Source organism: Mus caroli, unplaced genomic scaffold (genome assembly GCF_978045245.1).
Source record: "Mus caroli unplaced genomic scaffold, Mus_caroli_1 scaffold_8, whole genome shotgun sequence".
Taxonomy (NCBI): domain Eukaryota; kingdom Metazoa; phylum Chordata; class Mammalia; order Rodentia; family Muridae; genus Mus; species Mus caroli.
In genome coordinates, this window is record NW_028227263.1 from 91,007,682 (window position 1) to 91,024,154 (window position 16,473).

Sequence of the window (16,473 nt, forward strand, 5' to 3'; positions counted from 1 at the left end):
TTCTCTTTATTCCCTCGCTGTCCCTGTCTGGTCCACACCGGGAACCTTGCAAGGATGCAGCATTTTACTTTCCACTCTCATTGCATCAGCTAAAACATAGCCTATCTACTCACATTTTCTCCTTTTAAAAAGAAAGCCACTGCTTATTTGCTGGAAGTTGCTTCTTCATTACTGAGTCCTCTCAAGGCCCTAGTCTGTGAACATGCCTCATCTGGGTCGGCTGCACCAGTTTGCTCACATGAGGTCAGGCAGCTACAGACGCCAGGTAAGTCGTTTTATCAGTGGCACTGCAAAAGCCAGAGAGACTGTCCAAGTGCAGTACGTGCATGCATACAGAGAGAGGCCAAGAAAGGAGTGGCTGCTCTGCTCACAAGGAGATCCTGCCAATGCTTCTTTCTGTTTTCTTTACCTCTATCTCTTACAGGAATTATTGTTTGTTTGTTTGTTGGTTGGTTGGTTTTTGAGACAAGGTTACTGTATTTAGTCCTGGCTGTTCTGGAGTTCACTCTGTAGATCATGTTGGCCTTGAACTTACAGAGATCCACCTCCTTCTACCTCCCAAATTCTGGAATTAAAGGCATGCACCAACACCACCCAGCTAAAAATTTATTTTAAATCTTAATTTTTTAAATCACACAGATATGGCTTCTAATCTACCATTTTACCAGGATGTCTTCTTTCTCTGTCTGTCTGCCTGCCTATATCTATCTGTCTCTGTTATTGTTACAAAGAAGCAAAGTATGTGGTGCAGATATCCTGATATGTGCACTAAAGATCATCATAGGATGGTGGGCTTTAAATACTATCTCAGAGCCTCAGTCACAAAATGCTCAGTATGTGGGAAGAAACAATACTACAAAATATCCAGGACAAGGGTATAATTTACAGGTAAGAGGCCTTAAACTAGGGACTGGCAGAAAGCAGAGTCCAGTCACAGAACTCTCTCATATAGGTAGATACTCACATAGCAAGCTCACTGACAACCCTGCACACTGGCGCAAAATACATCCACACATCTACGAGAGGACACTGAGTAAGGTTAGAACCCCTTGTTTCATCTTACTGATCTCTAAGTTTTACTTTTTATTAATAACATTTTCATTCAGCGGTTGTGATTTTAACTTGTATCTCAATGAAAAAGGCTTTTATGGCCACCTTTTATTTTTCCATACCTTCTCTATAACTTTCTCAAAAACTTACAAATCTCTAGCATTTTCCTTCTCAGACTTTCCTTTCTGCCACTTTTCCTTTATCTTCATTTCCCTACTTAAATGATAATACACCTAATTTTTAAAAAGAAAATCCGTAAACTGTATTTTTTCCAACTAGATTACTAATGCACTCTTTGAACTTTACAGAGAGCTTCTGTGACTAATATAGGAGATACAGCATGTTCTAGCTCTAAATATGACTCCTAACTTTTGAGTACATTTAAGGCGATTTTTTATTTGAAGTCAAAGAAGAATGTTTCCTGACCTCTTTGGTTTTAGTCATGGTTTCTGCAATGATGCTGGCAGCTCCTGGGTCATCTGTCACTGGGATAAATGGGCGAGAGGAGGCTGAGGGAGCAGACGGTGTCACTGCAGAGGGGGTCACAGCATCCTCAGATGAGACGATCTGATTGGAGAATACATGAGAGGAAACGTTTAAAAAGTTCAGCTATATGGCACACAGAAACTACTTAAAGCACTTTGGAATGATCCAGTGCTCATATCACCTAGCAACCCTAGTGAGCCAAAACAGCCCATAAGAACAGCAGGACCACAAGTTAGACTATACCGAGTTTACATCTTTCTAAGGAGTCTTTTCCCAGTTAACAAATTCGTTTTCTGACTTTTTACATTTCAGAATTCTATGGGATGACTTTTTAAAAGAGTAAATCTATTTTCATTTCAACACTAAGAAATCTCTTTAAATAGAACATATTTTACTAAGTCAAGCTCAAAATCAAATAGCGACACAAAAATGAGGTGACAGAAGAAGTAGGGTTCCCTAGATAAAGAAAAGCCACCTTTCCCTTCAAATTCAATATTGCTTTAAGATTCCCTTTCACCTCTCTCTTTTCTTGCCACAGATTTGGACTCAGCCTGTCCTCAAGGTCAGCAGGCAGCATGCTGTCCTCCACATTCATGGGGCTGGCCATGGCTGACACGTCAGAGGCAGGCGCTGAGGAGGAGAATGAGGGGCATTCCACTGGGGCGAGCATGCCGGCCGGCATCAAGGCTCCAACCACTGCATCTCTATCAGAACAGAAAGTCAGGGCTGTGGTGATCCACCCTTTCATCTGGGTACCACATGAAGCAGCAGGATAGGTCAAGTGCTCACTACAAGCATGTCTTCATTTTTATAGAATACATACAAATGAGTTTTAGAAAATACTGTGCATTATTAACCAGGTAGCCAACCGCTCTAAGCTAAAATGTATACCCCAATCTTTTTTATAGACATAAGACATACGGTAGCATTTCAGTCCACAATGGATTATATATATTAAACTATGACTTTATAGGACTATATCAACTAGAAAGGCCCCAGTGAGCTTAGTTTACAGGCATATGCTCCTTATAACCTTAATATAATGTGTTTCTAGGAATATAGCCTCATTGTTATACTACACAGCACATGATAATACTTAAGCAACAAGTACAAGAGTATCTAATCTAAAGCCAGAGCACCTATTGGGTTACTGTTGGAACTTGAGGAATAGACGATGTTTAATAACAAGTTGATATAATAATCAGCAAATTAACTCTCCCCTCCATGTCTGTTTTAGGTGTTGCTCTTAAGCTATATAAGCACAACTATCAGATCCACATCCAGGACACATTAACTAATTGATTAACTCATTTAAGTTTTGCTATGATTTGGACCTTCCCCAAAAGACCACGTGGTAAAGTCCTACTACCCAGCTATCACTACTGGGAGGTGGTGGGGCTGGTAAGAGACAGAGTCTAGTGGGTGTCCCTGGGTCAGCAGAACATGTTACTGAGGGGACTGGAACCTTCTGACTCTGAAGTGAGAAGGGTTTGCTCTGCCTTAGCATCCCACCATGATACCAGAGGCCAAAGATAGAAAAGTGACTAAAACAGGCTCCGAGACCACAGCAACAAATGAGTATGTAAGACAGCAAGTGAATCAAAGAATAATCTTTTAAATATCACCATACATTATCAACTCATTCTTTCTCTTCTTTCATACTGATATAGAATTATCAAAAAACTGAAAACATCCTTAAGATTGATTTTCTGATTCATATTTCAATACTCAGTTTATTTTATTATAAAATGCCAAGATCTTAGAAATCCCCAGTGAAGGTATGTGACTTGCAACTCATAGCACTTAACACAGTAACAACATTCATGTAAACATCTGGCCAATTAAAATATTACAAAGCCACGAAGTTTACATAATGGCAGGATTTATAAGCCAACACAGCAGCCTACCTGGCATACATGATCTGCAGTGCTGTAAGGATGTGAGATAAGGCCTGCTGCTTGGCCAGGTTTCCTTCCAGTGACAGGAGGATCTTGGCAAGAGAAGGGCGATTAGGCTTACAGTTATTTGCACCACTTATCTTATTGCTGGAAGAAGAAGAATCAGCATCCGAAGGGACACCTGAAATAGGGAAACAAAAATCGAAGATGTTTTTAAAATCAGAGATTGCTCTTTTTCTCTGGTTTGAGCATTTATGTTATTTTGAAAAAAAGAAACAACTGCACTTTGATATTTATGAAGCGCCTGCTCACATCATCTAGGCTGAAAACCCTGTAATTCAAAATACACTGGGAGTTCTCAAAAGGCTCTCTCCTTGCCAGCCAAAATCTCAGCACAGATAGGGGAGGGGCTCAAGAAGTTCCTCCCACTGTTGAACTTAGGAATGAAAGAGTTTGTTTTGCTTATACTTCAAAATCATAGTCCATCACAGTAAAAATGCAGGCTGGAACCTGAAAGCAGGAACTGATGCAGACCCCATGGAAGAACATTGCTTAACGGCTTATTCCTCATGGCTTACTCAGCATGCAGTCCAAGACCATCCCCAGGACCATCTACCCAGAGTTGCCACCACCCTCAGTGAATTAGACTTGTTGGATTGGGTTGCAGCATCAGGCATGTACTTCAGTGCACAGGGCCCTGGGTTTGATGCCCAATACTAGAACCCCAAAGGATGGAAAGACAAATTCAGTACATCACCATCTAGGAAACTTGGATAAGAAGCATGTACTGATCTAGAGGGCAGCCTCTGTCCCAGAGACATGAGTAGAAATGGTGTAGAGTAGTGTTTGTAACTAGATTCAGCCTCAATATCTACTTTCCTGTTTTCAGCTTTACTAATATCTGTTCTTACCTTCATTAGTTCCCATTTTGTGCATATTTTAGGTTTATTTTGATTTGCTAAGATGAATGCTATAAAGTCTTTCTTTTTTAATGTATACTTTTATGAATTTACCTTAGTATTTCTTTAGACACAGAAACATTGATTTATTAATATCATACGATAACATTGGCATCATTGCATTACTAAATTTTAACAAACATGACAATGAAAAAAATTTACATAAAAACTTGAACAATGTTTATAAATTTTGTGTTACCTAAGTAAGAAGCACCTAGTGGGTCTCTTGCAGTCTGGAAGAGGACAGGCTCATGGACAGATGGTGTGGCTACATCCACTGTTGTCCATGCTACACTATGTGATGACCCACAAGCCACTCGAGTGATCTTCTGGCCTTCCAGGCCTTGCACAAGGGTTGGCTTTCTGTTAACTGTGGTTGTGCCATTGCCTTGTTGGCCATGGTCATTGTCCCCCCAAGCATACACCTGTTAAGGGGTAAAGAATTTATGTTTTTCAAATTCACATAATTTTTAAACACTTACTTGAAAATGTATACAACACATGTCATAGTACTTGAAAGAATTAGACTCTTAAAGATAAAAATCACATACAATGTATCCAGAGAACATGAGTACATACAGTTCTGAGGAAAAATCAACTATGAAAATGCTTCCCAATAATTATAAATACTTAGTATTATTCTAATTAATTATTTTTTTTGGATGGGAGGATGCAGGGCACATCCTTGCTTTGACTAAGTGCAATAACTCTGCCACACCATAAGTTATAAAGGAAAAATAAAATTACCATGCTCATTTTTCAAGTAATTTGCTTTTTAGGTTTTATAGTTATAAAGAATAATTCACTTCTGACTAAACAATAATATCCTAATTTCACTTTCATAAACCAAATTTAAAATATGGCTCAATAGGCTAGTAATAGTATATTCTTATCAAAGCAACAAAATTAGTAATATATATCAAATACTGTGTATTTCCAAAATAAAGCAGATGTAACTTCTCTCATGAAGGTACAGCCTCTAAGTATATCCTCCCACTGTGTAGGCTCAGCCTCTAGCATGCATCAGGTTTTTCGACAGTATAAACTGCTAATAGCTTAGAGGTAGGAGTAACTTTCAATGATAATTTTTATATTCCAACATGGACTTCAGAATGGAGAGGAGATTTACAAAGGCCCCCAACCCAACCTGTGCTGTTTATCAGTAAACAAGATGAACACCATTCTAACAGATCTCCAATATCAGGCTGGTGCAAAACAGATTACAGTTTTGAAGCATACATTTTAAATCTTTTTTTTTTTTTTTGGTTTTTTTCGAGACAGGGTTTCTCTGTGTAGCCCTGGCTGTCCTGGCACTCACTTTGTAGACCAGGCTGGCCTCGAACTCAGAAATCCGCCTGCCTCTGCCTCCCGAGTGCTGGGATTAAAGGCGTGCGCCACCTCGCCCGGCTCCATTTTAAAATGTAAGCCCGGCTTACATTTTAAATCATGTAAGTAGGTCAAAAGAAGTATTTCTTAATCAAAGTGGAAACCATTATAATCAATAAATTCATTTTTGCCTGTAAGAAATACGTTTGTTTCTACAAAAGTCTAAGCTTCAGGATTTGACAAACTCTTAGAAAATATTTTCCGTATCCCATTGGTTGTGGAAAGTATTTCCCCTGTAACATGTATGGAACAGTGGCAGATGAATGGTGAGAGGTCTGGTGCATATGGTGGATGAGGCAAAAGGTCACAGCCCAACTAGTTTAAACTTTGATTCACTGGTTGAACCTGTGGCTCATGCTATTGATTTACTGAGCACCCTTCTAAGATGCAAAGATTTGGGCAAGATTCTGAAAGCAGTAATGGGTCAGACGAGCAGCAAACCATCAACAATGACCATGGCCTTTTCAGGCTTTCCTCCGTGCAAGTTTTGCTTTGGAAAGTGTTTTTGGAGTTTCTTCTCTGTTCAACTACCAAGCCCGCGTCACAGCTGGTTGTTCTATACTATCCACTTTTCATGGCATAGCACAATCTAATCAAAAAAACAGTTCTAGGGGGCTGGAGAGATGGCTCAGCGGTTAAGAGCACTGACTGTTCTTCTGCAGGACCTGAGTTCAAATCCCAGCAACCACATGGTGGCTCACAACCATCTGCAACGAGATCTGGTGCCCTCTTCTGGAGTGTCTGAAGACAGCTACAGTGTAGTTACATATTAAAAACAAAAAACAAACAAACAAATAAACAAAAACAGTTCTATTGTTCATAAATTAAGAGATGACAATGCAAAACTTTCCAATTTGCACCAAATACTGAGTGACTGTTGAATGGTCCAAGCTGAGCTAGCTGGCAATATCCTATGAAGCCCTATGAACCACCCTCCATGACTGTTGTCACTTGATCATTGTCAGCTCCTGATGTTCGGCCACTATGCTTCCCACCTTGAAGGCTTTCCTCTCAAAACATCTATTGCCAGAACTGCATTGTCTATTGTTAACAGTTCCTGGGTCAGACACATTGCTGATTTTGTGAATTGTTGCCATTGCTTTATGACTCATTTTAAACTTAAGAAAGTCACTCAAATTTGGTTTTTGGGTTTTTTTTTTTTTTTGGTCTAATATCATTTCAATAGTTTAATATAAAGACAAGTAATAAGTCATTAGGGAAAAAAAAACTCAAAAAAAAAACAAACAAACAAAAACCCACATATTGAGAAATGTGCATTAAAGTGATGCATAATAGGGGCTGTCGAGATGACTCAGCAAGTAAAAGTCCTTGACTAGGGATCTAGTTCAATCTCCAAGACTTACATGGTACAAGGAGAACCAACTCCACAAAGATGTCCTCTTTGTGCACACATACACACAGATGGACAGACAAAAACGTACTCATAAATAATTATTAAGAAGTATTCATAATAAACTATTTACTTAAGAATATATTTCAGTATCAAATAGCAAATTTCAACAATTCCATTGCACCAACCTAATATTAAAACTCATTCAAGCATCTCAGGAGTTTAGAGGTACTTTTTGTTTTTATTTTCTTGGTGTGGCATGCAAAAGTATGGCCCAGGCTGGCCTGCAACCCACTAATGTAACCTAGGCCAGCCTTCAACTAGCTATCCTCCTGCTCCAGACTTCCAAATGCTGGGATTCTAGACATATATCAGCATACCCATCTGATTACTCCAGTTTTGACAAGATAAGGGGTGTAGCCCAATGAGCACTCCAAGAGGGCACCTTACCACAGGACACTAGAGCCTTACCTGCCCTGAGTCTGTGACTGCTAGGCAATGCAGGGCTCCAACTGCCACATGCACAATCTTTTTCCCTCTCAGTCCTTCCACCACCTGTGGCTTGCGCACATGGACATCAGAGCCATGGCCCAGTCGGAAGTAGTCGCCCTTCCCCCTGAGAAGAAAGCAACATGTCATTACATGGTTCCAGTTTGGCAATGCTATACAAGGAGACTTTCACTGCCATACATCTTCTGGAAAGGAGTGATGATGTCATACATAGTACTCAAGGTCCTCCAACTCTAAAACTACATGCCATATCCAAATTAACTCATGAACTTGGCCAGTAAGCTCTTTCGTGCTGTAACATGTCTTACAATAGCTCAGTTACTATAGATTTCATTGTTTAAAACAAATAAAAAAGAATAGACAGCACTGCAAACTCCCCTTCCAAGTGCTGTGTGGTATGTATTTCCGAGTTGCTAATTGCCTGACATGCCATCCAAGAATGGTCTGGGCACTCAGCTCTTCACACTTTTTAAATAAAGACAGACACACACACAAACACGAGAGAGAGAGAGAGAGAGAGAGAGAGAGAGAGAGAGAGAGAGAGATTGATTGATTGATTTTCTGAGCACCAAATGAAGTTAGAAGTCTGTTTTGCTCTCCTTATTTCACATAGCTTCCAGAAACACAGCATTTTTTTTCAAACCTATTTAAACCTCATGCAAACTGGTTTAAAACTTCTCTAGATTTCTTTACAAAAACACTGTAAGATCTTTCTGTAATATCATCAGTAATCTCAATTCAACAATTTAATACAGATTTTTTTTTTTATATATAACAATGTCAAATGAGTAAGGAAGAAAGTTTTACAAACAGACTAGGCTGTTCACAAGGCTTGCCACACACTCCACATTTGTCAATAACACTGAGGAAGTTCACGTACCACGTCCACACCACTCCTGACTTGGTGAGTGCCAAGGAAAACTGAGCTCCACACTCAATCTGGCATACCCCCTGGCCATTTAGTCTCTCAATGTTCTGGGGAATATTACAGCCTTCACTTCCTCCTCGGCCCAATTTTCCAAAATCACCATCACCCCAAGAAAACACCAAACCTAGGTTTAAAAAATAAATACCTCGGGTAAACAGTTGGTAACATTCATACCCAGCCAGAAACCTACCATCACAACCAGCTCTTACCTTCATCAGTCAGAGCCAATGTCTGTGCATCTCTGCTTCCACATGCAACCTGGATTACTCTGTGACCAAGAAGGACTTTTACCTACTCAATGACAAATTTAAAACAGAATGAAGCATGGGAACTGAGAAAACAAAGTCAATAATGTTCAAGTCTTTAAAAACCTAGACTTAATATTATTTATAAGCAATAAAAATGTGTATACTCACCATTTTGGGCTTCAGCTGTGTTGTATTATCCCCATGTCCCAATCGGCCATACTCTCCAAGGCCCCAAGTGTACAGTTCCCCACTGGATGTCAGGGCTGCACTATGAGAACTCCCACAGGCTATGTCCCTGATACGCTTGGTTTTCAGAGCCTCTATGAGCCTTGGCTTGTCACAGTTCCTAAGGTAAGAGTAAACACTCCTCATCAAACGTCTTTTCACAGAGGTGGCCTATCTTTGGTCAATAAAAAATATATGTATACATCACTCTAACTATCAAACCTTAAAAGACTATGTAAAATCACAGCATATCTAATCCAGGTTTTTAAAAATATTTATTTTAATAAATAAATTATAACATTAATTTTCTGTAAAATAACTGAAATACACTATTATTACTATTTAATAGTTCCCTATTAATGGGTGAGATTGAAGAAAGAAATCTTACATTCTGCTGAAGTGTCCAAGTTTCCCATCATCACCTTCACCCCATGAAAACACCTTCCCATCCACGGTTAAGGCTGTAGCATGCCGGCCACCTGCAACATTCATGCAGGGGAAGGCTGTCAAAGGTTTTTGCTACCCATTCTGCTTGGAATATAGCATGTACTCAATGTGTATGTGTTGACTAAATGAATAAACAGAATTATCACCATACTTATCATACAAGCTATCTAAGTAACATATATGTAAAATAAATGGACTTTTAGTAAATTATAAATTGTTAAAATATTTTACCTACAAAGAAGCAGCAAAATAATAATGATTGTTAGTGGGGCTTCTGTCGCTTTTAGTATATAAGAAGTCAATCCTTAGATAAAAAATACAAAATGAGCACAGGATAATTAGTCAGACTGTCATTACAAATAGCACTCTGCACCATCAGTGGGACTATTTAAACCAACTCCAGACACTGAGTCCAATGATCTGCCTCAGGTTATAGGAATGAGCTTTAGCTATCCAGTCAAGGCTCTACAAACTTTGAGTGTCAGGGCATTGCAGCAGATGAGACTCCTGACACCCAGCATTCACTTTCTACTCTTTATCCCTCCACAGAAGACCCCATATCATCAGGGGCAACAACTTCTACTCTAGAGAGGTGCTGCATGGGGCTAGAGTATTATAGCCACTTTCCCACAAAGAGCCAAAGTTCTTCACAGGTAGATGCCTTATAGATGGGCCCAGACCCTAACCCTAGAGCAGTGGTTCTAAACCTTCCTAATGCTACTACCCTTTAATACAATTTTTCATGTTTTGGTGACCCACAACCATAAAACTATTTCATAACTGTAATTTTGCTGCTAAGTCAAAATGTAAATATCTGATCTGCAGAATATCTGATATGTGACCCCCTCAAAGTGTTGTGACCCATAGATTGAGAACTACTGCTCTAGAGGTTAACAGAGTAGAAAAGTAAATTCTTGTTTTGTATAAGCTACTACCATTTAAATTGTCTGTTAATCATATCCTATCCACTATGAGCATGAATTGAGCTTGGTATCTAGAGTTTAGTTCCATTCCTTAGGAACCTAGCATAGTGCTTCAGAAAAATATTCAGCAAAGCCAAACTGAAAGTGAAGGACAGCAATGAACTCATTTGAAAAATATCTTTCTCATCACTGAAGATTCATATAGGACACTTCAGGAAGTTACTTAAGGGCCTTAATCACTTGAAGGAGCAAAAGCTTATCAGGAACTGCTCACTGATGTCCATACCTGAGTGAACTGCTACCTTCTTGACCACGTAGCTGCTGAGGGCTGTAATCTGCCGAGGAATAGGAACCGTCCCACTAGACATACCCAGACCTAGCCGGCCATTTGTGGCTTCTCCACAAGAATACACCTTCCCTTCCACAGTCACTGCAAGAACAGTCCAAAGAAGTGCCACTTTTCAGAACATAAAAGCTATTTTTATGTTTATAAATTTATAAACAATTAATTATGTTAAAAAATTATAAACATAATTTTCCAATATTAGAATTATCATACCTGCAAACAAGCTCTTAGAACCACCAGCCACCTGAACCACATTCAGGGCTGACAGAGTCTCAGAGAATGAAGGAACCTTTATCTAGAATAGGATATTTAAAACAAACAAAGGAAAAAGATAGTGTTTAAACATTTTAAATCATAAGTGATCTTACCAGATAATATACAGAACAGCTGTTAGTTTCGAATTACCTTAGCTACAGGAATCTTTACCTCTTACATATACATGCTAAAGTATTTTAAAGATGAAAGAATACTATTAGATTGACTTAAATTGGATTTGCAGGGTAGACAAACAATTAGACCAGGAGCTGGGAAGATGATTCAGTCCAGGGCTTGCCACACAGGCACAGGGATTTGAGTTCAATTCCCAGAGTCTATAAAAAAGAGCCAGGCATGGTTTACAATCTCAATGCTGGGGAACAAATGCAGCTAGACCTCTTGAAACTTGCTGGTTAGCCAACCTAGCCTAATCAGTGAGTCTAGTGTGTGAAGAGACCCTGTCTCAAAAAAACAAAGCAAACGGTGAGAGAGGGGCATGACTAAAGACTTCTCACAAACTCGATGTTATCACAGAATACTAAAAAGAGTAGATTTCATCTGATGGAGTTATCTCCAAAGACTAAAATTTGGAGTTAATTGTTTTTGGGACTTAAGATATTATACAATGAATTCAATCTTAGTCCCAGTGTATTATCTGTTATAGTTATTTTTATTGTGAGGGATCTTATCTTTTTTTTGTTAAGTAAATACTTTACAAATTAGCCTTCAACAGAATTATTTATGAAATGAAGTTCAAGAATGGGAGCTGTCATGCGGCTTTTCCTTGAAACTCAAGACTTAGTAGTACTAAGTCTCTAACCATGAGCCACTCCACAATGACAAGTGTGTACATCCATGTGCATTTTTACCACTTCTCTGTGCGCACAAAGCATCCTCTCCATAAAGGCTATTCTACCTCAAATATCCAGTAAGCAAAAGTCACAACTAATTCATCTTTGTACCACTATGGCATTTACACATTATTGTCTAAGTATTTTATTGTACTGAAGGCAAGATATAATTATAAACTATAGTTTTACCTATACATTGTCAAATCATTTCACATGTTTTAGTTTATGCTCTAGTCTTTTAGGTAGGCAGAATACAACTATATCTAAAGGATAGAGACTTCTCACAAACTCAATTTGACAATGTGTATTACTGTTGAAAACTGAATTTCCTAAACCACATTTAGAACATATATCCTTAAAGAGTCTGACTCCTGCTGGGACTCAAGACAGAAGCAACAGTAAGCATTGGCATCAGCTACAGGGCATAAATAAGTACCTTAGAGCCTTTAAGCCCACCAAGCTGGTCCTTGTCATTCAGTCCCCACACAAACACTTTGGTTCTTATTGTAGCTGTTGATTCCAACCCTGGAGTCTTCTTTCTAATAAGACTAGACAAAAACAAAAGTAGAAACAAAATTTACTCAGAATAAAGCATTTAAAACACAAAGGGCACCTCCAAGTAACAGCACATTCTAGTCACTCTGAGGAGCTCTTACAAGATTTGCTTTAACCCCACAATATGTATGAGGAAGTGTTCCGTGAGACCAACACTTATACAAGCGTAGGTGGAAATTGTATCTTACCTTCACCACAACAAACAAACATAATATATATTACTTTGTTTTGGTTTTGTCCGTTTGTTTGTTTGTTTTTGAGACAGGATCTCAGTATGTAATCCTGTCTGGCATGGAATATGTAGTCCAGCCTAGCATGGACTTACTAGGTAGACTGGGCTGTTCTGAGATCTGTGTGCCTCTGCCTCCTGAGTGCTAGGATAGATAATAAGTGTGCATTGCCATACCCAGCAACATGTTATCTTTTAGTAGCAAAATTTATATTTTAGCCTTTTATTGATGGAGAACATTCTGATATCAAATCAATTGGCCATTCCTCCACGATAAGATTCTGTGAGACAAAACTCCTATGATCCAGTGCATATCTGCTTACTTCTTAAACACAAGTAAATATTACAATGCTTCACTAGCTCAAGACAAGTCCTACTTGTCAACAGGGTACACAGTAAACAGAACCCAAATGGACCTGTGGGGCCACTGGGGAAAAGTCCTACCAGAATCTACCTAGAAGTATGTCTTGTGGCATTTGGGGGACATGGGTGGGGTACTGTATGTAGATATGTGTGTGGTCATTTTATTTCTCAAAAAAAAAAATTAAACAGATTTAACTACATGATATTGGGGTTCTTCTGATACACACACATCAGGCAATTTGCTACTTTCTTCCTTTATATTCTCTGTCTACAACACAAGCTACAGTGCCTGGCCACTGGCCCACTAGCCTAGAGGTTCTGCCATCCTCTTATTCTTGAGTTGCTACCTACTTTGCTGAACCCATCTCCTGACCTGTCCTCGATGGTAGGAAACTCAATCAAAATCAGACACAGCACTAGTTCTCAACTTGATAAAAGTCTCATAGTGCACGGGACAGTGTTAAGATTTCCTCAGCTGGTATTTTGAGGCCAAGAGCTAAACCCTGCTCCCCAACTCCCTTTTTAAACTTGTTTTTACATCTATTTTCACAAGAATGGAAGGTTTTGGGTTCTAGAAACCACCCTTTATATAGACTTGAGGTTTTTTTTTTTTTTTAATGTTATATAAGAATAAATATTTGCTTTAGGAGATCAAAACACATTGGTATGGGAATAAACTGTAGAAAAGCTGACTTATCTAATAATAGGCAAAGTAGAGCAAATTAATGTACAAGGTACCAGATTATCATGTAATAGATTTTTGGTCTAAACGTGGCTGAGAAACAAGAGCTGACATTCAGAATGTTCAAGGAATGGTACCATGTTAAGTACTGAATGGTCAGCTAATCATCATCACTATGTACATATGCAACTTGGGAGCTGGCTCTGAGACAAACTGCTTAGACTGTTAATTAATCCAGATACTATTAGCTAATTAATAGTATTATTTTGAAATTTCAAGATGTATCCAAATGTCAATTTTCCTGTTAGTGCATTCAATCATTTAAAAAAAACCAACAACTCATCACTAAGCCATTGATTACCTCACATATATAATAAATATACTAATTAGACCTGCCCAATTCATTTTAGTGGCCACTAAATGAGAAGGCATTAATCTACAATTTTCACATATACTATAGATAAGCTAGTATATACATATAGTATTTCTTTTCATCTTCTTTGAAGAAGTTTAAAATAAGGCAGGACAGCTTCTAAAACCAATACCACAGACCCTGAAATAACATAGCTCACCCACAGTTGCTGGCCTACTCATGACTAAAAGCATGTATTGAGCAGTAATGCAGATGGAATTATTTTCTCTGTCTCCTTACATCACTGAAAGCAACTCGGAGCAAAGTTTTTGTTCAACTGAGTTGGTGCCAATGCCAAGGCTCTGGTTCTACTAGGAATTCAGCATGGTCTTAGCAATGTTGGACAAACAGCAATATGTTTGGCACATAATTGCCAGAACAATTCCACATGCACAGATTCATCTATAAAAACACAACGTGTGAGGAAAGTGTATCTACGATGTTGTTGCTAGCTCTGCAAAGAAGCCTAAAGTAGCCCTTGTTCCATATGTCTTGGAATAGACACACAAATGAAGAATCTGTTGGCCCTGGCATATGCAACTCGATTACTTTTGCCTGCTCACCCTGCTTCATAAAACACTGACTCCTGTCGGGGGCAACATTCCACTGTAGCCCCTCAGGGCAGCACATGCTCCCCTCGCTTCCCAGTTCCAAACTGATGTAGATGAGCCTGCCTGACTTCAGTTTTTATGTTCACCACAGGACTGACCCACAGAAGACACTCCCCAGACATGTGCTGAATGATAACTACAGTAATCATCATCACAATTACACATAAAGTCAGGACTAACAAGAAGTCTAAGATTCCATAAAAATCATATACAAGAACCTAAAGACAATCCAGAAACAGTTTTAAAACAGTGTCTATGTATTTAATGCCACTGAACTATAAACTTAAAATTGTTGAAATGGAAGATTATGCTTAGTATATTCTACCATAATAAAGCACAAGTAAAACACTTAAGTTAATAGTAAAATAACTAGACATTAAATGGATACTATACCATGACTGTAGAAAAACATCTTTTGACACAGGGAAGAAAAAGGAAGCTACAAGGATTTACACCAAAACAGAGACAATTCAGGTTAAAAGAAAAAGTAAACTTTGTTTTCAATCCTCTCTCATGATTATGTTTTGAAATATGTATTTTTTTATGTTTTATTTTCTTGTAAATTAATTATTCTTGAGACCAATCCCAACTAGCTCTATCAAGCACTCTAGTAGGCACGATGCTATCCTCATTCAGAGGAGGCATTTACTCCTGTGACTGGGATGGAATCGAGCACAACAGAATGTAAGTAGAAACTCTAACCTCCCAGTGCTGCCCTTGTCATCCTCCTCCTCCTCATTGTCTGAAGCCAGAAAAGGAACTGCGGCCAAATCCTCCTCCTCAGCACGGATGCGTCCAAGCAGGATGAGACCGTGGATTTTGCAGTCAATTCCTGAGCTCCTGCACTGTTTTATTGCAATCTCAATGTACCTGTGATACTGGATAAGAAAACAAACATCTTAGACTCAAGAAACAGACAATGTTCTGGGAGGATGGGAGATCAGAGACTGCATTTGTTATTTCACGTGTCTGGATAGAAGGCCAAGATAAAAGGCCACCAATGTCAAAGTAACAGAAAGAATAGAGACAGTAAAAAGAAAATGAGGTGGTAGATTTTATTCCACGCCCCCCACCCCAATCTGAGCACTCATCTGAGCATATCAAGGAGTACGGACAGATGAACCTTCAGGGCAGTGCCCTGAAGGGACTCTGAGCTCCCAGTGACAGCATGAGAGCTGCTAAAAGAAACAGGGTGGGTTGTTGAAAATTCAAACTGGGGGAAGAATTTCAAGTTAGCTAGACATGAGCAAACTACACACTACAAAGAGGTGGAGGAATCTGAAATTGAATATTTCTAACACCTAAAATCCTCTCTCCCAAGCACTGCCTGGAGAACAGGTGATCTCACAGCTAGGCAGTGGGAATGTGGCAAGAATGCCAAAGAGACTGAGGCAAGTCTGCCTGTCAACCTGTCAATGAAGGGTAAGGGATCTTGGGATAGAGAAATCCCACGAAACAAGTGAATTAGACCCAGGGAAGAGGCTGCAAAATCTGGAACATGGTGCAGCATCAAAGTCAGGAGCACCAGACTCCAAGCTACAGTGTAGAGCTGCATGAGCATGTATGAGACTGTGAATCTAAGAGTTGCAGCAACCCCGCCCAGGCAATAAGCAAGGAGATACAAAGGTTACATGGAGTTTGTGGCAGCAAAATTTGGCACAGGGTACTGAAGCACAGAACAAACACAAACACAAGCTCTCTCCAACCAGGTTCAAGAAGCTCCAATGAGAATGTAATACCTTCTATTTTATTTTACAT

The 16,473-nt window shown here is 39.1% G+C and overlaps 1 protein-coding gene across 4 annotated transcripts in view; it reads right to left on the reverse strand.

Annotated features, from left to right (window-relative positions):
* Positions 1 to 16,473, reverse strand: part of Herc2 (HECT and RLD domain containing E3 ubiquitin protein ligase 2) — a 172,473-nt gene that overhangs the window by 38,664 nt on the left and 117,336 nt on the right. For all 4 annotated transcript variants that reach the window (XM_029479794.2, XM_029479792.2, XM_029479793.2 and 1 more), the window contains exons 56-68: positions 15,418 to 15,593; positions 12,300 to 12,411; positions 10,971 to 11,052; positions 10,698 to 10,841; positions 9,430 to 9,520; positions 8,985 to 9,162; positions 8,778 to 8,859; positions 8,521 to 8,692; positions 7,602 to 7,746; positions 4,593 to 4,818; positions 3,444 to 3,615; positions 2,054 to 2,240; positions 1,477 to 1,617 (exon numbers count right to left, since the gene is read on the reverse strand). In XM_029479794.2, coding sequence (XP_029335654.1) covers positions 1,477 to 1,617; positions 2,054 to 2,240; positions 3,444 to 3,615; positions 4,593 to 4,818; positions 7,602 to 7,746; positions 8,521 to 8,692; positions 8,778 to 8,859; positions 8,985 to 9,162; positions 9,430 to 9,520; positions 10,698 to 10,841; positions 10,971 to 11,052; positions 12,300 to 12,411; positions 15,418 to 15,593 — 1,908 coding nt within the window. The remainder of the gene's footprint in view (positions 1 to 1,476; positions 1,618 to 2,053; positions 2,241 to 3,443; positions 3,616 to 4,592; positions 4,819 to 7,601; positions 7,747 to 8,520; positions 8,693 to 8,777; positions 8,860 to 8,984; positions 9,163 to 9,429; positions 9,521 to 10,697; positions 10,842 to 10,970; positions 11,053 to 12,299; positions 12,412 to 15,417; positions 15,594 to 16,473) is intronic.